The sequence below is a fragment of the Kogia breviceps genome, chromosome 19 (genome assembly GCF_026419965.1).
Source record: "Kogia breviceps isolate mKogBre1 chromosome 19, mKogBre1 haplotype 1, whole genome shotgun sequence".
NCBI lineage: Eukaryota > Metazoa > Chordata > Mammalia > Artiodactyla > Physeteridae > Kogia > Kogia breviceps.
The window spans coordinates 3,658,770-3,683,647 of NC_081328.1; the positions used below are offsets into that span (position 1 = coordinate 3,658,770).

General features: G+C 44.0%; 1 protein-coding gene across 1 annotated transcript in view; it reads right to left on the reverse strand.

The window, feature by feature from the left end:
• COX10 (cytochrome c oxidase assembly factor heme A:farnesyltransferase COX10) overlaps positions 1-24,878 on the reverse strand; it is an 89,561-nt gene that overhangs the window by 62,702 nt on the left and 1,981 nt on the right. The window contains exons 2-4 of the mRNA XM_059048520.2: positions 23,894-24,027; positions 21,843-22,164; positions 7,452-7,576 (exon numbers count right to left, since the gene is read on the reverse strand). Of these exons, the coding sequence (XP_058904503.1) occupies positions 7,452-7,576; positions 21,843-22,164; positions 23,894-24,027 (581 nt within the window). The remainder of the gene's footprint in view (positions 1-7,451; positions 7,577-21,842; positions 22,165-23,893; positions 24,028-24,878) is intronic.

Consider the following 24,878-nt stretch of genomic DNA (forward strand, 5'->3'; position numbering starts at 1 on the left):
CGCGTGGTGCCCGGACTAACTCGTTTCAAGCGAGGGGAAGAAGCCGTGAACTGGAGGCCCACGGCCCACAAATTCTGCTCTCAGTCTGATCGGGTTCAGACGTGTGATCACGTTTTTTCTTCTACAGCACTGGGATGATGCCACCTCAGAGTTGTTGTAAGAAGCGAATCAAATAATGGCCAGTTAAGGTGGCATGTAAATTATAAAATACTGTCTACGAGTATGTGTTCAAATTACCGTCATCTCTACACTTGCCGGCCAAGCTTCACCTAGAGTTATGCAGTTATGAATTCCAATGCCAACCTCACTCTACTTAGATGGATCATGCTGGAGTAGAGAAGCAAATGTAATTTAGGAACTATCTGGGGTTCTATCAATGCAGGGAAAGAGACTCTGCATTGAAAACGCATTTTCTTTCTGACGTTGCTCAGTAATGCTCATCATTTGCCTTATATAAAAAACATATTTAGTTGGAGACTTTTTCCCACATGCTATTCAAAGACTGCAAAACTGATCTAGCACAGTAGCTAATCTGAGTCATGTGAATAAGCCACCAGGTGCAGACTTCAGAAGCCTCGGAGTGAACGCAAGTTGCCCGACAGTTAAAACATCAAAGTCAAACGAATCACAACATTCAGAAGAAAACTACATTTCTCATATTGATTTTTCTTACACACGCGACATGCTCCATACGTCACATCACCAGTGTTCGCTGACATCAGCCTTCCTCTCCCAGAACACAACACCGAGTTTCCTAACCGCCTCTGTCCAGCACGGAAGACGGAAGTCAACCCCTGTCGCTCAAGGCAGACTGCAGAGTCAAAACCAAAAACATCAGAGAAAGGGAAACCAGAGAAAGATGCTTTAGATATTAATCTCATATTCACTGGGAAACCAGGAAAATCTTTGTCTCTCCTCTCAGAGTTTAAAAGGCTGTGAATTGTCTTTTGCCCTACCCACCCTATACTTCAGAGCTCTTTATCCAAAGCTCTTCGTTTTTACCTTACTTCAGCCATGAAAAGTCTCTCAAGTATCGTCAGTATCAAACAAAAAACAGGTCTCTTCTTGACCCTATTTTATTCACCCCTCTGATCTCTTTCACTTCCTTTCATAAAAATTCTCAACATTCTGATACACCAGATCCCAAAGATAACATGACCTTATCTCCTTTACCTTTCTAATTATAACCTACCTCTCAGATCTGAAACTCTACTTACATTTTGTGCCTTTCTTGTACTTTTCTCCAAAATAAAGTCTCTGAGAACATCAATAGTTCTTCTTAGAGCTAAGTCTAGGTTATGAATTCATTCATCATTTATTTCATCTTTCAAAAGAGCCATTTTTTGAAATCCCATGAACCTAGATTTAAACAAGCTAATCCTTGCAAAATGCTTAGAACCTTACTTGGCATCTGGTTAAGTGTGAAATAAGTGTCAGCTGCGACTACTGTTATTATGGAAATTTCTTGCTACTTGCCCTTGCTTCCCCCATAAATATTCCTTTTTTTCCCAATATGACTTCCTTTGGAATTTCACCCTCCTGGCCTGCTATATGCTGTGGGAAGAGGTGATGGTTACGCAAGATCAGTAAATCATAATCACTGGTCTCAAGGAGTGCAGCGTTCCCCAGGAATGAACTACAGATGAATGATTTTACGGCAACACCACAAGAGCCTGTCAGCCACAGTTAGGAAGTGAGACTGGGAGCACGGTCACAAGGAAGACGGGACACTGAACCGTCACAGACAGGAGGACAGTGACCCATAGTTTGGAGGGATAAGGAGGCCAACTTTGGCTCAACAGGAGGAAGACATTTCGAATCACCAGGCTGCCCACGGAGAGAGCCAGTTACCCTGAAAGTAAATGGCAACTGTAGTATTCAGTATGCCAGGGATACTATAAAAATTAAAGAGCTCCAACACACAACAAGTCACCAAACTTCTTGAGCAATCTGCCGACAGCAGAGTAATAACGGAGGAAAATATTCTTGGTCTTATTTGCAGGCGCACACACAGCACCACGATTAGCCTGACAGCAGATCCAACACGTAACTACGGAGAGGGTGAAGGTGAGGCAGGCAGGTGGACTGGGTCCAGTCGGTGCACTTGGGAGTAGAAAAGCCAGAACCCAAGCCCGAACCATTTGATACAAAGATGCTTTTACCACACCACATTTATAGTGAAAGATGGAAGGCGTAGGTGGGCTATGAAGAGAGAGAGAGACAGGATTTCTTGTCTCAACTGAGTTAAAAGGGGCGTTGTTAATAATTACACGAGGAACACCAGCATAAACCAGGCCACGGGGTCACCCCAGCCATCAGTGGGCGGTTACGTAAGAAAAAAGGTGAGCCAGAGACTGCCCGAGGCACGAGCTGTAGCCAGGGTCTCGGGTGAAACCAAAAGTAGAAATCATCAAAGCCGTGGTTCTCAGCCAAAGGACTGTGGTCCCCAAGCGACATCTGGCAACGACGTCCTAGACGTTGCCAAGTAGGCGGTTGTGCCACCAGCATCCAGTGGGCAAAGACCAGGGAGCACGGGAAACACCCCAGGACGCACAGGACAAAGTTTTCCAGCCCAAACAGTCACACGTGCCAAGACTAAGAAACCCTGTATTAAAAATTAAAAGATCTGACTGTATAAACACATGAAACATCTGCACTTCAAAAAAAACCAAAAAATATTGCGACCAGAAAATATTCCAACCTTACATGAGAAAAAGTTAATCCAATCTATGTACTTCGAGACTTCTTAAACAAAGGCAAGCATCGGACAGCAAAATGGGCAAACAGAAATGGCAAATAAGCATTTAAACAGTCTCCCCAAATAAAAAACCACTCTACCTCCTGAGGAATCGGAACACTTTGAATTAAAAGGACACATCTAAGGCCACCTATAAACCCAGCATAGATTTTCTAATACGCAGCGTCAGTGATGAGCTGTCACACACGGCCAAACGGAAGCATAAGCTGATGTGAAACAAACAAACAAAAAAAGACCTTCAGGGAAGAAATTAAGCTGTATTTAAAATACGTATCTTTTTTAGTTTTAACTTTTTATTTTGAAAACTATATATCCTTTAATACAGTGGCACAATTTCAGGAATCTACCTAAAGAAATCGTTGTGGACATGTTCAAAGATTCAGCTACAAGAATTTCAGCTCAGCATTATTTATTTAGGCAGAAATTGAAAATCCCTAAAATGTCAAATAAGGAGAAACCGATTAAACAAATCACGGTATATCTATATAGGACTCTTAATATCATGCTATATAGCAGATATCGACATGGAAAGACATTCATGACATACTACTTAAAAGAAAAAATATATAGAAAATATATATATTATATATATATATCATTTCTGTGAGAAAGTAATATGAAGGTATGTGCGTGAAAAAAGTCTGTACAGTAGTAACATAAATCACAACGGTGAGCGGTGGATCTGTTTGGGTGCTGGGATACAAGCTACGAGGGCAGTGGATCTGTTTGGGTGCTGGGATACAAGCTACGAGGGCAGTGGATCTGTTTGGGTGCTGGGATACAAGCTACGAGGGCAGTGGATCTGTTTGGGTGCTGGGATACAAGCTACGAGGGCAGTGGATCTGTTTGGGTGCTGGGATACAAGCTACGAGGGCAGTGGATCTGTTTGGGTGCTGGGATACAAGCTACGAGGGCAGTGGATCTGTTTGGGTGCTGGGATACAAGCTACGAGGGCAGTGGATCTGTTTGGGTGCTGGGATACAGGCTACGAGGGCAGTGGATCTGTTTGGGTGCTGGGATACAAGCTACGAAGGCAGGGATTTTTGCTTCTTCTCTGCTGTGACTCACACACAAAACAGTGCCTGGCACAAGGGGACATAAAATAAAAAATGTTACTGTTATTTTTACTTACTTATATTTTCTCACTGATGTACAATAAACACTTTATTTTCATCATAACTTTTAAATGTTGCTTTTAAAAAGAATAATTCAATGGCAAAACAAAACGTTTTACAAATAGAAATGGAAATAATGCCACCTACCCCACAGGGTTGTACGGCTTAAATAATCATTTATGTAAATACACTTTGTAAACTCTAAAGCATTGTGTGAATATTAGAAATTAAGTATTCTGCTAAGGTCATACATCCCAGCATTAAATCATTTTCATATATGCTTTGGCTGGTAGCCTTTCTCTCAGCAATTTCACTTCCAGTATTTTGTCCTTTAAAAACAGAGGTGCGTGTGGCATTACTTGTAGAAGCAAAAAGTTGCAACCGAAGAGGATTGGCTGGGAAAGTTGTGGCACATCCATAAAATGGAATCACTGTTAAAATTCATCCTGTAGACATGCACTTACTGACACACACTCTTGACCTTTATTAAAAAAATTCATGTATGTGTAACACAAGTAAAATAATCCCCAATACAGCTTATTACAACAATATCTGTTGTGTCAAATAGCCAAGAGTTGTGATGATAATTTTCTGATAATTCTTATCTTTCAACTCATTAATTCATTCTACTTGAATTTATTCAGCTTCTTCCTTTTGGTCTCTCATTTTACAAGATTCGATCGGTCAAAGCCATCTATAACATTTTATCTTCCAGTCGCTGAATTTTATGGATTGCTTTCATCCTTGGAAGGCATTCCCGCTTTCAACCTGCCCTATGGCTTTAAATGAAGCATGCATATGGCTTACAAAACATGGGTGTAATTCCTTTTTATATTGTCATGTTAGTGGTTTCTTACATATACATGAATCTCTTTATGCATTAGTCAGGACTTCATAAATCAGAAGCTAAACCTCATTTTCCCTCCTTAAAAGAAATGTAAGAACTGTTTTCCAATGCTTTATTTTTCCTACTTTCACACAGAGAGATCACAGAAGCAGGGTACGAAGAAGAAATACTCAGAACTAAATGAATAACAGCTAAGAGAAGTATTAAAAAAATGTGAAATGTTATTCGAATCCTTTTATAAGCGTGATGGAAGGACGTTTTCTCCCTATAGAACTGTATCAGAAGCTGGAGAACATTCGTGCACACCAACCACACATCTGCATTCTGTCAGCTGAACACCAGCTCCCTTAAAAAGGCAGGAAGGGACTTCCCTGGCGGCCCAGTGGTTAAGACTCCGTGCTTCCAATGCAGGGGGCGTAGGTTCGATGCCTGCTCGGGGAACTAAGATCCTACATGCTACGGGGGTGTGGATAAAAAAAAGCAGGAGACGCTTCCTTTTTTCCAAGGACTATTTTTTTCCTTATCCGCTGTTCAAAAACTCAGGCAAATTCTCGTGGCCTTGTGCTCTCCGTTCTGCTTACACTAAAGAAAAGCACTAATGAAAATCGCCTCACATTCCCTTATTTTAATTACATGAGACTGCTTCACAACACTAGAACTAAAATATTTCCGACGTTATCTAGAAAATACTGTAATTTAAGAAGCTAATTGATACCATAATAACCATGAAATTCGACAGCGGTGGAAATTACTGAGATTGTGTAAGTCTTACAAGGCTTCCCAATGAAATCACAGTCCGAGGCGAGCGGAAGGAAGCAATGGGATGAATGCAGTAAGATGAAGAAATTACTCATGCATCCAGCGGCACTGATGGAGGGCGGGTGCCACGCCCAACGCTGCTGCGGGGACTGTGAGAAAGTTCCAGAAGAAGAGCAGGACGGCTGTATGCGTGCGAGGTGGGCCGGGAGAGGAAATCAGCCTACGGGGGTGATGAACGGAAGCGAGAGGCACTGCCCCTTACCAGCACAGAAAGAACCCCACCAGTTTAAAACCCCCAGAACCCAGCTCACCCCCTGCAGCAAACATACTTCCTACAGACTGCGAACTAACACAGCCATCTAAGCTCATTTAAACTTCTAAGATTTCTAAAACCTTGGTTTATGTTCAGCTTCCAAAAATTTCTGCCTAAATGTAAATCATTTATTTCCTCCAGATATTTCTTTGCTACAACTGAAGGGTTTTTCCCCGTGATGAATTCCTGAACCACCTTTTTCTTTCTGGTGGTGGTGGGAGCAGGAGGCGGACAGCTCCAACTCAAGGCCATTCTGTATTATCTTTTATAACATTGGGGGATTTCTGAACCGTTTGATGCTTATTAGTTTCCTGTTGTTTTCTGAGTCTCCACACTTTTGTCTGAAGCCTCTATTTAAAATCCATGTAATTGAAACAGAAGACGGTAGTTAATATCCCAAGGATAAATGCAGTTCTTCAATTTTTAAAAGGAGCCTGAAAACTAGAATGTTTTCCTGGCTTAATCTTATGACCCAGATTTATAATTACATAAAAGTAATAATTTAAAAAATATTCTGAAACCTAGACCCCAAAATAGCCACATAAATCTATTTTGCTTGTACTGCTTTATATTCCAATTTTCATTAAAAGCACGTTCATTGTGAAACCATGATCATTCTCTCAGCCAGGGAATATGGGAGGGTAGCAAAGGGTAGGAGCAACTGGGAAGAGATGGCATCATGGTTTACAGGCGGGACACAGGAGCAGGGCTCTTTGAACCTCACTGTAAGGCTGTTTTGATGTTTAAAATTGTAACAGAAAATTAACTTTATTTGAAATAGATTGATCCTTCTCCCCAAAGCTGATAACACATTGTAAAAAACACAATGATTTCAGGCATTACCGAATGAAAACGCTCCTGTTTTACAGACTACCAACTCATGCATCTACGCAGCCAAGCTGTTTTCCTGCTGGTGACTTGAATTCCAGTTTTAAAACCGTGCCAACTCCTCTTGGGTGTTCTGGTGATGAAAATGACTCTCTTTATGTTTTAGCCAAGACTTTTCCACCACAGCATCATATGAGAAAGCCACAAGGCTGGGGCACCCCACAATGACCAGGCGCGGGGAGGAAACTATTTTAGAGAATCACTTTGATGTTTAAAATAATACATAATAAGGAGGGGAAGATGCATTAAAAATAATGTGCTAATTAATTTTTTGATATATTCTGATTCCACATACCAAGTTTACTAAATACTGAATTTTTGATTTTTTTTTTTTTAAGCTGGATATGCTTGTTTAAAATATACTATTTTGCATAGTGGTGGTTTAAAACGCAAACAAGTCAAACCAAAGAAAGAACAGCACACACTAATGTGAGCTCAGGGGAATGTACCTGAAGTGGTAAGAGGAGAAAGTCTGACGGCCCTAAAACACTTCCTAACCCCGAATCCTGGTCATTTGAGGCAGATATTCTTAACATAACCACTTTGAGAGAGAGAACCCCCCCCTGTCTGTTTTCCTGAAAATATTTGAAAACCTTTCACCTCAAAAGAAAAGACAAATTGATTCTGCGCCCCAGACCTTGTAGGACACAGGTTCACAGGACCTTCCCAGCTACAGGTGCAATTTTGGAAGGTTGTTTTTTTTTTAATGTGACAACATCATCACCTAAGAAGTAACAACATTGTGATCCAGCTGAAAGGTGACACACTGACCTGATTGATGGAGTTGGCAGCGCAGGAAGCCAGGCCAGTTCCGACAGAAGTCAGCAGGAAGCAGGGCCAGTCAAAAGGTGCTGGGGCCAAGGCAAATCCGGCTGAGGTGGTGCTGACCACGAGGGCTGCAACATAGAAACAGAGCAGAGCTTGTCACCACGCAGGGCCAGACGGTAACGGCCAAGCAAGGCCCCTCCATGTGAAATAATCCACTACAACAACACGACCCGTAGGCTGATCTTTCATTAAAAAAAAAAGTTTTACAAAACATTTTTCTGATTATAAAAACTATATGTGTTCACTATAGAAAAATGCCAATTTTCCTTTAACTCCATTACATTCGAGAGTGAAAAATAAGACAGGTATTTCAGATCCAGTCATTCACTTACTCATTCAACAAACATTTACTGCACACCTAACCCATGATCAGTACCGTGCTGGACATCAGGCATTGTTCTGAGCAGGTCAGGCTCTTTTCTGCCTCAGGGCCCTTGTACTTTTTGTTCCCTCTGCCTCTTCCCACGACCGGATCCTTCTCGTCCTTCAGACCTTGTCTGAAATATCACATCTTAGGGAGAACTTCCCTGAGCATCTCACGTGCGGGAGGCCCTCCCCAGGTACATCACCCTTCAACTCCCTTCCCGGTACTTGTCACACTCCAGCTCCTCCATGGAATATAAGTCCGTGGAGGCAGGAGCCCTAGCCACACCCACCTAGCAAGACATGCGCAAAACTCAAGCAGCACCCTCCTCTGCGGAGGCTTGTCACCCTTTCCAGACATCACATCGACCGCTAAGCTTCACAGCAGGCCGTGTTCTAGGATCAGTCATCCTGTTTTGCACAACTCAGCAGCCCTGCACACGGGTTCAGCGGCTCCTCACGTGCCGCCCCGCGTGTGGCGACAAGCCAGGACTGGGAGAAGAGTCCTCGACATCCAGGATCCTTCCCGGCGGCACCCGAAGAACAAAGGGTAATTGGTGTCAATGCGGGAATTCGAAGGAAAACAGACAGCAGGGTTCTCGCTCTCAAAGTGGAACTCAGTAAACTGCTTCTCTCCATAGAGTAAATCAGTTGAAATAATTCTTGACTCGATTTTGAGACCTCGAATCTTAGACCCAAAGTAGACTACTGGGCTTCCCTGGTGGCTCAGTGGTTAAAGATCCGCCTGCCAATGCAGGGTACATGGGTTCGAGCCCTGGTCTGGGAAGATCCCACACGCCACGGAGCGGCTACGCCCGTGCGCCACAACTACTGAGCCCATGTGCCTAGAGCCCATGCTCCACAACAAGAGAAGCCACAGCAATGAGAAGCCCGTGCACTGCAGTGAAGAGTAACCGCCGCTTGCTGCAACTAGAGACAGCCTGCGTGTAGCAACGAAGACCCAATGCAGCCAAAAATAAATAAATAAATATTTTTAAAAAGTAGACTACTTATAAACATCTATGGTAGTTAAAAGTGTAGAAAATCCATGATAACTTTCTCAACATATAGTTAGTAAAGTCTAGAGTCACCAAAATAGGGTTTTCCTGGTGGCGCAGTGGTTGAGAGTCCGCCTGCCGATGCAGGGGACGCGGGTTTGTGCCCCGGTCCGGGAGGATCCCACGTGCCGCGGAGCGGCTGGGCCCGTGAGCCGTGGCCGCTGAGCCTGCGCGTCCGGAACCTGTGCTCCGCAACGGGAGAGGCCGCGACAGTGAGAGGCCCGCGTACCGCAAGAAAAAAAAAAAAAAAAAGGGCTTCCCTGGTGGCGCAGTGGTTGAGAGTCTGCCTGCCGATGCGGGGGACGAGGGTTCGTGCCCCGGTCCGGGAAGATCCCACGTGCCGCGGAGCGGCTGGGCCCGTGAGCAGTGGCCGCTGCGCCTGCGCGTCCGGAGCCTGTGCTCCGCAACGGGAGAGGCCACAGCAGTGAGAGGCCCGCGTACCGCAAAAAAAAAAAAAAAAAAAGAGTCACCAAAATAAAAAACAACTTTAGATGTCTCTAAATAAACAGGTCAATATTTTGTATTGTGATTTATAAAAAAGTTTTAAAAATCAATTACCACCATAGTGGAAAAGACAGCAACACAGTCACTGAAATGTCAAGGTAAAAATACTGTAAAAAGAAAATTCACTTTGTTTAAAATTGAAAAGGGTAGGGCTTCCCTGATGGCGCAGTGGTTGAGAGCCCGCCTGCCGATGCAGGGGACGCGAGTTCGTGCCCCGGTCCGGGAGGATCCCACGTGCCGCGGAGCGGCTGGGCCCGTGAGCCATGGCCGCTGGGCCTGCGCGTCCAGAGCCTGTGCCCCGCAACGGGAGAGGCCACAACGGTGAGAGGCCCGCGTACCACAAAAAAAAAAAAAAAAAAAAAAAAGAATGACAGAGAGAAAAGGACAATGTTTTAGTAAGACTTAGCAATGATTAAATTTACAAAATGGAAATATTGCCTCATTTAAAAATATACAAATTGTAAACGGTAATACACATTAAAAATGTGTATTTTTTTAATAATACAGGGGCCATTATTTTTTATAATACAGGGGCCACTACAGAGGAAGAAATCTGAATTTTGTAAAACATTTCTAAAAAAAAGATCAAAAGCTAACGAAGAATGTATTTATACTTACTTCATCAAAGCAATTAATTTAAAGAAAGAGAAAGGAAAAGAAAATTGATAAATTGTAAAACTGACCAAAGCAATACTCTCACACAGCACTGCCACAACGGTAATTAAACTGTTCATTGATTTCCTGGGATTCATTACATGGAATCATTTTGCAACACCAGGATCTCATTAACAGTGAATGTAATATATTCTTTCATTCACAGCACTTGAAATTATATTTTATTTGGTAATCTCATATTGTCCCTTCACAAATAAACATAAAATCAATGTTGCCAATGAAGTGTGACCCATCCAACAGAGGCCCGGAAGTGCTGTCCTGCAGGCCCGGGGGTGACTCTGGAGGTCCAAGGAGGAGGGATCCCCCTACCCTGATGCACCCACTCCCACCTGCCCCCCGCTCGCGGGTGGAGGTCCAGCCCAGTCACAATCACTGCCGTGCAGAGACTCAGCAGCCACCTAGGCAGGTGCGTGGTGACAAAGGCAGCCCTGACACCTAGCACAGCTGCAGCTCTACCCATGACTCTTTTTGGAACCATCAGGCTGGACCTGAGACTGGTCAGAGCCACGTCCTCCCAGATGCCGTCGCTGACAAGGAGTGACCAGATGCGGTCTCTCGTCTGCCTGCCTCCTCCAGGGAGAAGCTCTCTATAATTAAAAACACGTTGTTAGATTTTCAAACGGTCGCAAGCAGGCACACCCTGGCTGGCCCCAAAGAAAGCAAGCCTCCCCGTGTGAGCTACCTGAGGACCACGTGGCAAAGAAGCCCAGGCGGCCGCTAGAAGCAGAGTGGCCCGGGGACCTCAGACGCCGAGATGCAAAGGTGTGAGTTCTGCCAGCGGCCCCCAAGCTCCAGGGGAGAAGCACGGCCCCGGCCCACAGTGATTTCAGCCCAGGGGGACCCTGACCCTGAGTGGAGGATCCAGCCAGGCCACACTTGGACTTCTGACCTTTAGGAACTACGAAATAAGAACCTCGTGCTGTTTTAACCTGCAAAGTGTGTGGTAACATGGTGTGCAGTAAGAGAAAACGTGTGATACTGTAACGAGGGTGGCACTTAAGGAAGACTCGACTTCAGGACACAGAGGACTGACCAGAGTGGAGGAAAGCTCGCTCAGGAACCATGGAAAGGCCACTGCAGGGAACCGGGTGGGCAGGGACAGGACCTGGCAAGGGTGGCAACGGTGCAGGCACAGGGGGGTGAGGGATCTTAAGGCAGTGACACGGGTCTTCAATACAGAATGAGCCAAATGGGTACAGCAGAGGAGCGAAACGCAATTCAGTGACTCCAAGAATAATAAAGCCCTAAAAGGTCAGAGGGAACTTAGGGTCAAGTAGTCTCATCTCTGTCCTGATGGAGGAATGGACACCATCCCTGAATCTGGCGACAGGAAGCGGTTTCTCCCCGGGCAGCCCTGCACAGAAGGGCTCCAGCTGTGAGACAGGTCTCTCTCTCTCTCTCTCTCTCTCTGTCTCCCTCTCTCTCTCTCTCTCTCTGTCTCTCTCTCTCTCTCTCTCTCTGTCTCTCTCTCTGTCTCTCTCTCTGTGGATACCTCAGGGTTATGGGAAGAAAACATGAGAACTTTCACTTATATTTGACTTCTTAACTCTCTCTTTTAAAACACACACTTTGTATATCTTAAAATGAATATAATACATTGGTGTAAGAATACATGAATTTTACTTACAAGTAACTTAACTATACATTTTTGTTATATATGACATATTTATATACAACAGCATAAATATTTTATAAATATACACACGTGCACTTAAAACTTTTTTACTGATAAAGTACACGACTAACAAACTTTGCAGAAGCTTGCTCTAAAATGAACAGCAAGGCAAGCATTGGTGGGTATTACGTCTGATTTTATACACGGAGATCCAGGTGTCAACCAGCAGCAGTGAACTCAATCTACCGTCTAACCCAGAGTCATACGCGCTTTAGGCATAATATGTGGCTCTCTGCTTTATGGGATGTACTGTAGCAAGTACTCCAAAGACTCATTTTCAGAAGAAAATTCCACTGAAGGAAGGGAAGATATTCACACGCACCACCCAGCTGATTACAAAACCACCAGCAGGCCAGCAGGGCTCGCAGGACACCACGTCCCTGCGCATAACCCACGATGCCCCTGCAGCACGGGTCTCAAGAGGCATGGCCGCAAGTCCCAGAGGAGGGGGCCCCATGCTGAGGGGACGCCCCCTGCACGTCCTGGGTGCAAGTGTAGCCAGGCTCCCCAGATCCAGCTCACAGTGTGCTTTCCAGAGCAGCCAGGAACCACTGAAGGGTTTCGCCTTTTCCAATAAGCAGTAGGTTTTCTAGGAGCAGCAGCTTTATCAGGAATGATTTTTTTTTTTTTTTTTTTTTTTTGGTAAAGGCTCAATACTCTGAGAACTGTTGGTCTCTAAGCATAAGCATAATGGAGGCACTTTCTTTTCTGAGATGGTCAGTCAGAAATAACTCTAACGATTATATTAAAACACTGGTCACCTACATCCTGCTTTATCTCCGTCTTTCAAGGCCTCGCTATTTTTCAGCCCTGGCCTCAAAAGAATTAAGTGAAAAACAAAACTCCAATAAGTCAATCTGGATAGTTATCAACTCTGATAAAAGATCTGCTCAAAAGATTGAAACCACTGGCTAAATGAGAGTTTGAGATTCTCTATAGATTTCAAATTATCCTTGTGATCTATTACATCTCATTATCCTTGATAGCAGATACTTTGCAATATTATAACCCAAATCTTACAAGCCTGTGATGAATCTCTTGAAAGCTCTTTTATGTACAAAGCTGCCCAAGAACAGGCAGTTAATGAATTTGTATGTGGTTTTCTTCACCGGTGGCTCCAAGCAATGGAATGTTTTTGTTAGCAGATCTCAAAGTTCAAAATTATACAACTTAATTAAGAGATAATTAGAATTAAGTTTTTTCTGATTTTCAGACGAGCATATATTTTTACTTGGTAGCTGTACTTAATGATTTCTTCCTCTCTCTTCATTTCTGTTAACACCATAAGCTTCAAATGGTTCGATTTCTAATTTAAGTGAGTTTTTAGCTTTCACCGCTTGGCCGTGTTCCGTGAACCTCCTGGCGGTTATCTTACCCACACACGTACGGAGGAAGGTGGCAATTTTTATGCTTATTGTTATGTGCAGATGAAGTGTCAATTGATGAGAGACAGGGTACTTTTTGCTCAGCCACAGTAAAGCCTGTCAATCAGGGGGTAACTGATTACAAACCATAACCACTTCTGGTTAAAAGATAAAGACTTTTTAGTGGAGATTTTTTTTTTTTTTTTTTTTTTTTTTTTTAATTTTTTTGTGGTACGCGGGCCTCTCACTGTTGTGGCCTCTCCCGTTGCGGAGCACAGGCTCCGGACGCGCAGGCTCAGCGGCCATGGCTCACGGGCCCAGCCGCTCCGCGGCCTGTGGGATCTTCCCGGGCCGGGGCACGAACCCGCGTCTCCTGCATCGGCAGGCGGATTCTCAACCACTGCACCACCAGGGAAGCCCGTTTAGTGGAGATTTTTAATAACACAGCTGCAAAACTAAGAACTTGCCGGGCCTTCCAGTTTTCCCCTTTCTTTTTTTCATACTCAGTGACCAGAGCTGGTCTTAAAAATCCTAAAACCAAATTAAAACTCCTTACTTCAAATTTACTAAGCAACACTGTTACCAAAACGAAACATTTAAGTACAGTCCCCAGGAAGTGTTGGGTTTGCACTCAAACAGCATTCAGAAAAGGGAGATGAAATTGCTATCAGGTCGGTGTAAATAAACACGTAAATAAAAGCTGTTAATATCCAAGTTAACTAGGCAACGCCAAGTGAGACCCTAAGAGTGTTCTTTCAATCACAGTTTTTCCTTGAACCATCAAGGATTTTCTACTTTGTCGTCCTATTTTTAGTTTTCCTTTTCAATAAAGAAATTTTTCTTTTCAATATACTTAAATAACCAACACTTGACAACCTTTGTAACTAACTAAAAAACGTTTCCATAAAACTGATGCTTATCAAGCTTTTAAGAAGTAAAAACACTTCTTTTGAAAAATGAGTTTGGCAAGAAGAAACTGTTAGTTGAGCACTTTTCATTAAAATAAGGAATATTTTTCTCAGTTTCGTATCAATGACAACAGGTGAAGGCGACACTATACAAAGCAGACAGGAAATCTAGTGGCCCCAGGTGATCTAGTTCAAGTACAATACTCTTCAGTCACCACTAAACATTTCAACTATTATATCACAGTGAAATAATTATTTGTAATTAGAAGGCTAAGCTGTTCCAAATTCTACAAATGGTGGCAACAGAGTTCATTACAGTTTTCTTTTTTTCCCATCGAGCTTGCGTTTTTTGAGCACCTATTACGGGCAGGGCAGGAGCGAGGCCCTGGCAATGCAACGAGCCAGGAAGATGGATGTGGTCCCAGGCCTCTTGGTGCCCACAGGCTGGTGAAGATTCGGACAAGCCAACAGGCATGACCACAGAGCGTGAGGGCATGTCAGAGGGTGCAGTCGCGGATGAAAGCTGTGAGGGACGTGAAGGGCTCCCGGCCGAGTGCCCGCTCACACTGAGGTCGGAGGTGTGATCGAAGGCTGAGGAGGAGCTGGCCTGCGAACGGGGAAGCGGGGAGCCGTGACTGCGAGAGGCAGAGACAGCAAGGACAAGGCCGCAGGATGAGGGAGTGCCAGACGGACTTACCCTCCTCCCCTGCAGGTAGAATGTCACCCGTGTGAACACAGATAAAAAGCGGGCCCTTGTATTTTTTTTTAGCAAATCACTGATACGTTAGCACTCCTCTTTTCATTCTTAACTTCCCAATTCACTACCCACCCCCTTAAGGGATAAAAAAATAATGCTATTGAGCAAAAACGATTTTTAGTACTTAGAGATAACCTTGTAACGTTCTTTCCACTTCACTTCTGTTAGTTTTTCATTCCTTAATCTTAATAAATGAGATGCTACCGTGTTTTGCTTTGAACTGGAAACCGAGCCCTTGATAATACCCCCAAATGCTAATTAGGCAGCTGGGCATTTCTGACCTGCAGGGTTGGGAAGCAATCGTCTGGTCCCCTCCAGAGATGCAGTAACCCGCCCTCCACAGAGGAGAGAGGTCTACTTGCGTCTGCAGAGTCTGAGAGGACTCCCAAGGTGCCACGGTGATGGAACCATCCACTGACGGTGGGAAGGGGGTCGGGGGAACAGGCAGAGGGGAGAAGAGGCAATGACAGGTGAGAAATCAGATAAATTTGGTTAGCAGGAACTTGCTGAGTTCCCACTTGATGAGAACGAAAGCTCTATTTTTTTCTGAAATGGAAAGCAAGGTAGTTTGCCGAGAATGAAGATGAGGTGGTAGAGAGGTGCTGAATGTGTTCTCCAGGTAAGAAGAGCTCCTCAAATATGTTCTGGGGACCATGCCTGCCAGGGCCCTCTGTTAAAATACAGATTCCTAGGCCCCGCCCCAGACCTTGAGGAAAGGGGTTTATGGAGATGAGGCCCGGAAATCTGCATTATAACAAGCGATTCGAGGAGTTTCAGAACCACTAAAGACAGTGAAGTCCCCTAGGTTGATGATGGAATTTGGGGTGAGGAAGAAAACCTAGGAGGCCAAAGCCTTCAGTGACTGTTAAATGCAACAGAGAAAGAAAAGAGGAAATTCCATGGGACCACCTGGCTCGTTCCCTTGTTTAGCTCAAGTTTCACTGTCAGCCTAAAACCTACACTTTTCAAGGCAGTCTTAGGCTAGGTGGCCTTCCTCACTGCACAGTCCAGGGTTGACAACTCCCCAGCACAAACTAGGAGTCTCAAATGTGTGTCTGATTATCAAAGACGACAGGGAAAGACTGCCGACGACAGGTGGCTACACGTCCACAACCACCACTGGTAAAGTGCATGTTGAGGTGGCAAAGCAGTCTTCATTTAAGCACATTACATGTGAAGTGCACGTGTGGTGTAGTCCCAGAGCAGACCTAGGGGTGCTGTTCTATTTTCTTTGGAAAACTGGGGGTGGAGAGGTGGGCAGCCCTGCATCCTCTTCCTGGGAGGGGATACACTGCATAATGAGATAGCCCGGGGGGCGCTGTGAGAATACAGAGAAGCTGCATATCGACAGAGTTGACTAGGCTGGACTTCAGATGCTTTGGCTTTTTAAATGATAGAGGTAAGAATTCTTTACAACCTCCCTTTTAGCTGGAAAAGCCATGCTGTACAGTCCTGGCCAATGAGATATAAGGAGACATTCCTATCAAAAGCTTCCCTTCCCAAGTAAAAAGGCAGCGCGGCTTGGGCTTGAGGGATCTTAGTTCCCTAACCAGGAATCAAACCCACACCCTTGGCAGTGAAAGTGTAGAATCCTAACCACTGGACCACCAGGGAATTCCCTAAAAAGGCCAAGTCTCATAAGGAGGCTTCTGCTTTTCTACACCATCCCCTTTCTTCATTCTTTCTGCCTGGAATATAACATGACGATGGGGGAGAGGCAGCCATCTTGTGGTCTTGAGGACAAAAGCCACAAGCTAATGATGACACAGCAGAAAACAAGAGCCAGCTATGTAGACAACATCCTCGAGCACTAGCTCTGGGCTCCTAATTTCAGACTCAAGAGAGTAATAAACCCTTTATTTGCTTAAGTCACCATTCTTCAAGTTTTCAGTTACATGGAGCTGAGGCAATTCTCAACTCATAGTTTTTTCTCCTTCTCTTCTTTAAAGTCATCAATGTTTTTTTGAGAATGATTATCATCCACATGAAATTTATCTCTACATTCTTCGAGCGTCTACCACACCTCTTAACACTTACAATCAATCCAAATAACATCAAACTGAATTTAAAACAATTATATCAATAGAAAACAGAATAGCCGAGATAAATGCATTTTTCTTCTAACTTAGAACACTGGCTGAGGCATCTACATGGCCCACTCCTACCAGAAACCAAATGAAATGATGGAATAAAAAAGAAAATTGGAGAAAAATCTACATCAGCAATAAATTAGGTAAAGAGAGGATACTAAAACCCTCAAGAAACGTTTGTTAAATACAGTGCAGATGAAATGAAATTGAAGACAGTTGCTGAGAGCTGACTTATTACTTTCACTAGTTGAACAGCAGAAAGTCCGACTACCTTCACACCAAGTGGGAAGAAAATGGATCAATGTGGGAAGTAAAGGCTGTGTGTCTGATGGGACCCCGTCTTCCTGGCTGGTGTGGAGCGTGAGGGGCCGGAAGCAGAGGCCAGGCTGGACCACGGCGACACGGACCCACTTCATGCAACAGCAGGGCTGTCTGGAGGCAGCTGCATCACAGCTGGAGGGAGAGAAGAGCAGTCACACCAGAGAGAAAGCAGGGCCTGGCGCCGCCGTGCTCCTCACCGAGCCGAGGCAGAGAGGAATCTGAGGACCTGAACCCGAAGAGCAAGCCCCGCACCAACACCGCCCCTGCACGGCGGGTATGCCCGGCAGGCGGGGGCACTGGGGCAAAAGCTGGGCACAGACACACTGTGCGCTGAGCGTGGGAGTGGACGGCACGAGAAACCAGACTTGGGAAAAAGTAGGATGCTGGCTCTGTGGTTTCGAAAACACGTTGGAAAACCCTTTTCAGAGAAAAAGTTCCCTTGCCGGTTGCCGCTGTGTCTCCTTTGGGCCACAGGAATGTGTTACCAGTAATGGAAACTGAGAGCCTCTATCCTCAAGCTTAAAACGCAAGAGAAGTCCAACAACACCATGTCAAACTGGGTGGTATGTTATCATGTGCTTTTGTATCTTAAGACAACACTACTTATTAAAAGAGAAGGTCATCAAAAACAGGGTAAGCACAGGGACACAAAAAGATATGCACAGAATCAGAATTTTTTTAAAAGTACAGAAAGCATTTATATTATGATCTTACTTTCGTTTAAAAAGCAAAAATATCTGAATGGCATGTATAGAAAAACATTCTAGAATACACCAAAATCATCAAAATGGTTATTATTTTGAGAGGGTAGACTTATAAGGAGATTCCATTCGTCTCATTTTTGCTTATCTATATTTTCTATTTTTTCTAAAAGTAAACACTTACTAATAAAAATACCCCTTTAACATTTAACAAGCATATAAATATTAAGGTATTTATTTCAAAATATACGTTAAAATTTAAAAAATTAAAATTCTACTCAACTAATACTTTTATGAAAATGAGAAAAATCCTTTATGCAGTATCTGAGAGCTGATGATTACAGTACATTGACTTTTAAAAACTACAAGCAATCTAAAATAAAATTGTATCCTCTATTCTTAGGGTTGTTGTTTTTTTCCTTTTAATAAAAAGCAGCATTCTTGGTTCTAGGGGAAAAAAAGTCTATACACTGACAGACTGTAGTTTATCTCAGTTCCATGGACAGCCTAATCTATTGGTTCCAATAAATGATCTATTTTAGTGTTCTGCTCTCAGAAAATGTGTTGTAGCTTTTCAGCACAGACGTTATTGAGGAAAACATTTCTGCTTTTTATTGACTCATATTAAGTATAAACTCAGCTGAGTCACCAAAGCGTCTTATGATCCTAATCCAAATAAAATTTCTTCACCCCAGTGTGGTCCTTGCAACAAACTCCAAAAACATATTGTAAATAGCTCAGCTGGCAAGAGAAACTCAAGGGAGACATATTATTACGTCTTTATAAGCTCAGTCTTACTTCCTTTCACAGAAACAAATATCTTTACATGGCATTATCTCCTGCAAACGTTGGCCCGGATCCTGGCATAAACGCCAGGGCATCACCCCGCTGCCGCCCTCCTACCCGACAAAGGAAGGTAAAGGCCTCACTGTGTGGCTCTTCACTTAGTCTACAGTTAGCTATTCTCGGCATATGACAGCTACAAACAGAAGGAGGCAAAGAGAGGAAGACTAGTGCTCTAAAAGTGATCACTGACTCCCAGGTATTTCTGTCTCGGCTATCATTAGCTGTAAACGAATTGCCCAAGATGTTAACAGGCCAAAAGAAATCAATTTATAGATACCAGGGATTTTCTTTAAACAAAAAAGAAATCCTGCTGAGTCCAAGACGTGTGAATTCAAGTAATAAAATAAACAGGGAGGTAAGAGGTCAAATAAGAGGGTCGGGGTCACCCAAAGGGTGCTGCCTCTTTAAACAGAATAAGCAGAAGGAAATGACTTTAATTCAATTAGCTCATCCGGAAGCCTGGGGCATGGAATATATAAAATGCTAGAGGAGAAATTTATTGCCCAGGGCTTTTCCATCCCTCCATGTACCTCGCCTGTGCACATCTCTCCTGCGTGGGCCAGAGCCCCCAGCTGGCTGCTCCCGTGCCAGTGGTGGCAAGGGCTGCTCTGGCTCACGGGAAGGAAGGGGCGAGCTCTCCCACGTCCTCCAGGCCACCGGGGCTGGGCCTGGCCCTCTGCCTGTGCAACCCTTCCTTCACTTTCTCGAAGGGTGGTCCGAGACCACCTGCATCGCATCATCTGCACGCGTGCCAAAATGCAGAGCTCTGGGCCCGGTCCCAGGCCTCTGGGAGTTGATCTCTGGGGTCAGCAGAAGCCCCGTTTGAACATGCGTGCCACGTATATGCTCCTTAGCAAACTGAAACCTGGGAACCGGTAAGTCGACGAGCAACATACGTAGAGCACAACGTGTACCATTAAAGAAGGGATTTAGTCATTGCTTTAGATTTCAGACGCCATGTTTTAAATGTCAAACCCTGCATCTGGAATGCCTATTCAGATATACAACACTATATATAAGGTACAGAAAAGGAAAACCAATACAACAGCTGGTATGAAGGGAAGGAAAATGTGCCCCCAGCCCCCCCCCCAAATGATCTTAAACCAGTTATCATCCTATCTGTCCCTAAAGAAATAAGCATTATGAAAACAAACTTTAAGACGTTATTTTAAATTAATTATTTAAAGTACCTCGTTTGAGACTCTAAGAAGAACCACTGATAATTAGTTCCTGACTTTCCAGTCTGTCAACGCTGACTTCCTAACTGCCAAATAAAATAACTTCATAGCCAGGCATCTTAGGAGACCTCTACCATTTAAGTGTTGATCACTTCCTCTATGGACTGGCTTCCGTGACAAAGTCACTTCCTCCCTCCCTCCCTCTGACCATTTACTTCCTTGCAGACCCCGTTACACACTCTGCACAATCCTTAAAATGGGGCACATGCCCCAAAGTGCTGTCCTTGGCCTTCTCCTCTGGTCTACACTTGACCTCTGGCAACCCTGCTCATCACCACGGCTTCACAGTCAACCTTGCGCTGAAGACCGCTTGCTCTTCCGGCCCAGTGGCCTAGCTGAGCTCCTGTCCTTCACAGCCAGTGCCCGCTGGACCTCTCCACCTGGATATGCCAGCAGCAACTAGAATTCTGCGTGTCCAAGACTGTTCTCCCTCCAAACCTGGCTCTCCCTCCGTCGTTCACATTCTTCAGTCTCAACACAGCCACTCACCCGGTCTCGCACAGTAGAAGGCCCCAAGTTGTCCTAGAGCCGGGGCCGCAAACTCCAGTGCCTGCAGGGGCACCCAGGTGACGAAGTTATTATTTTTTTATTTAAGAAACAAGTGTACAGGTCTTAACATGGCCTCTTCTACACAGTTTGCAGATGTCACCCCATTTAAAACTCAGTATTGACCTAGGAAGTAGGTATCATTATTATCCCTACTTTACAGATGGGTAAACTGAGGCATGGAGATGTATGGAACTTGCTCAAGGTCACTCAACTAGTGAGAGCAAGGATTTGAGGGCAGGGACTCCAGCCCAGAGGTCACTACTCTATGTTCTCTCTCAGAACTGGGCTGGAGGGGGGTGGATAGTAAGGAGCAAAGTGCCCAGGACTGGGGAAGGCTTGCTTCACCTAACAGCAGTCAAGACTCCTTGCAAGTCCGTGTCCTAAACCTTCTATCTTATGGCCCCCAGCACTCCACCACGTCTACCTGAGGTTCGGTTCATTCCACTTCCTTCATATTTCTCTCTCTCTCTCCCCCCTTTTCTCCTTAACTCAGCCCCAAGTCATTTCTCAGTTGACCACCACTGATTTGTTTGCCATCATCCTTGCCTCTCACTAGTCCATGCTCTATAGCTGGGGTCAGCAAACTTTCTCTCTAAAGGGCCAGACAGGAAATATTCCAGGCTTGCCAGGACATAAGTTTTCTGTGGCAATGACTCAATTCTGCCGAGGCAGCATGACACCAGCACAGAACCAACGGCTGTGGCTGTGTTCCAATAAAACTTTATTTACAAAATCACACAAGCTCTGCTCAACTGTGTAGTCACAGCTTTCTTCGCAGAGAAACACTCTACGTTCCCGCACACGTGGGAAGATCCCAGGGGCCCGACAAGAAGCAAAGCGCAGCAGTGAGCTGGGCGTCCCAGCGCCCGTGGGTGCACCGCCCATCGGGCCCAGCAGTGCAGTCCTTCTCGTGTCCAGAACTGAAACAGAACGCATTATCTTACTGCATCGTTACAGGGCAGCAGGTGTGAACACACAAAAGACAAGGAAATGAGCAGGATAAATATTCTGTGTTAACTGCAAATAAAAGAGAGACCATTTTTAGTACAATATGTTTAGGGTAATACTATTTACTATTCTGCGTAAACAGAATTCCAACAATTTGACTTCAAATCCCAATTAAGTTGAAGAGAGGAAAAATACTAACAGGGGACCTGTAGTTTCAAGATCATTCCTTTTGGGGCAATAACAAAATTAGCATTTTGTTTAACCAAACAACAACAACAACAACAACAACAAAAACACTCTCAAGTAAGAATCTGACTAGACTGGAAAAGCAAAGTACCTGTGAGTTTGATTTTGGACAGCCGAGCCAAAATTCCTGGCAAATCATCCACACGCAGCTTCATCTCTTTCCACTGCTTTTCTTCTTTTGTCTCTGTTCCCACAGCTATAGAGTCTTCAATTACTGGGGTGGGTTCTAGTTCTATCGATTCTTTTTCATTTGGCTTTTTGGACAGAGACAGGCTTGGGGGTGAAAGAGGTCTCATCTCATATATTTTGGCTTTGGCCTCATCGAAAGATGATTTTTCAAGGAAAGGAGATGCCACTGGTTCCGGCTTTGGTTTTATTTTCTGGTTGAAGCTTCTGTTCAGTTGTGTGACGTACTGAATAAAAAAGGTACACGTTACTAGGAAACCAAGGCCCAAAATGCTCTTAAATGGTTGTTCAGTAGCCCCTTCCATCAATCAGTCCGACTTGTAAAATATCTAAAAGATTTTCCTATACCTTTAAAAATACTCACTGAAGTAACTCGTGTTAGAGTGTATTACATGGAAATCACTCTGCTAAGAAATATGGAGAATGAAATTAACTGGTTTTTCAGATTCTACGGCTTAGAAAACCCTAGGAGTTTAAGTTCCTTGAAAGAAAGATAAATTTATTTCATATTCATCTCCCCCAGAATTTCCCTCCATGTAGTACCAGAAACTGGAGGTTTCATATTCCAAATACAATGAAAAAGTTTTCTATAATCAAGAGCCAAGGCAACCTGTTGACTTTCCACGTTCCCAGGGGAACAGTGCATGCAGACCTACTCAGTGGGGGACACAACCCAGGGCTCAGTGACCTCAGGGCCGTGGGTGTGGGGAAAGAATTGGATTTTAGAGTCAAATAATCTCTATTACTTACTAGCAAAAACGAGTAACTATGACTAATGTCCTTGAGGCACTTTACAGTTTTATATAACATACATCTTTAGAGTTTATCGAATACATATCTCATTCAATGTTCTCAAAAGTTATTTTAAAAGATGGATCATTATTAGTATCTCTCGCTTTAATTTTCAGATGAGGAAACCAAGGCTCGGAAATAAACTGACAGAGACAAGAATCAACAACTAGTTACTTATAGATGCTCCTGGGACTTGGAGCAACCTACCCTGATAACTAGTTAAACAATTTTTCATTACATCACAAAGACTTGAAATTACATATACTCATCTTAGAAAGGAGTTACAGACTCATGAATGAATTCAGAGTTCTGTTTACATAAAAAAGGCATTAAACATATTTGAGTTTCTCTTCTAAACATCCATTGTCCTCGATCCCCAACTTTAAAAGTCTGAACATTTCTGGAAATTAAAATCTCTCATCAAAACAATGAGTTTCATTAAGATTTTAAAAGTTAAAGTGGGCATTTTAAGTTAAAAAAAAGGTGAGATAAATGTCAAATAGGACTTCAGAATATGAATTTGCTATTCTTTCCTGCTTGCACTGAAATCATGAGTTTTAAGCTGTCGTTTCTTCATCCTATGATCCTTTGCCATTTGAGAAAGTGGCAAATGTAAGTTACCACACCGCCGAAACCACGAAGTCGACCTGGACAAAAGTCTACAAGAGGACTGAGCTATATTACCAACGCGCACTGTAAAGTGCCCAGCAAATCACAAACTCAATTTGTTTGAATCTGTTCAGAAGGGCATGTGTTTAAGAAACTTTTGAATACACTGCTGATGTTAGAAAACAGGAAGGTCACACGGTTAAAGCAATTATTTCTGTATTTACTGATGTATTCACAGAACTTTAAAGAATTTAAAAAGATGCATCATAACAGTTCAGCTTTTCCTAATTGTGGCCTAGTCGAAACAAGCCAGCAGTTTTCAATCTTTTCCCAAACTTAATCAATAAGTTCAAGATCATACTTTAAAACTCAGACACCAGAATTATTCTGGTTTCAGTTAAGCATAAACAGAACAAGGGATTAAAGTTGTGGATACACTTCAGACCACATGAAATAAGTCCTTTTCAAAGAGCACTTCTTCAAACTCTCTTACAGCCCCTCATATAGGGAAAGTAAAGGCAGGAGCACAAAGTGAGGGCGGTCTTCTGAACGTACCATGCGCCTGAGGAAGTTAAAGTGCTGAAATGTGACCCACTGTTGATTGACGTTCCTGAGAAGATGCAGGAACCTACGCGGTGACTCCTGCAAGGCTCTCCTTTCTAGATACCAGACACACCCTCCTATCCAGCCTGTAATAGAGAGGAAGGGGGAAAAAATGTTAAAATCGTTAATACTTCTCACCACGTGATGACTGGACCTACCCAGAAGCAGAGCCGCACCACGGTAAGCAGCACATGAGTGATGGGTCAGAACTTTGAATGGCCTGATCCAGACCTGTGAATGAACGGTATTGATCAGCCCTGCTCCCTGTTTAAGTGAGCGTAATTCTCCAGCAGGGCTAGGGAACTTTTTCATCTCAGGATCATTAGGCTTTTATTATATCAAATGCTGAAATGACCAAACCATAGATCTTTTTAAGAATAAAATATAAGGCTTCCCTGGTGGTGCAGTGGTTAAGAATCCAACTGCCAATGCAGGGGACACGGGATCGAGCCCTGGTTCGGGAAGATCCCACACGCCGCGGAGCAGCTAAGCCCATGTGCCACAACTACTGAGCCAGCGCTCCAGGGCCTGCGAGCCCTAACTCCTGAGCCCACAAGCCACAACTCCTGAAGCCCGGGCGCCTAGAGCCTGTGCTCTGCAACAAGAGAAGCCACCGCAATGAGAAGCCCGTGCACCGCAACGAAGAGTAGCCCCCGCTCACTACAACTAGAGAAAGCCCACGCGCAGCAACGAAGACCCAATGCAACCAAAAATGAATAAATAAATTTATTTTTTTTAAATGAAGTGCACAGATAAGAAGCTGAAAGGTCCTGCAAAGTTTTTAAAGGCTATCAAATTCTTTGAAGCTTTAGAAGAACAGTCAGACATGACCACTAGATACCTGGTACAGTCCCTACTTACCCTTCTGCCACCTTCCCCCCAAGCTTTCATTCAAGCTCTTACAGTGGATCTTCCAAGTGGATCATAGCAGATGGCA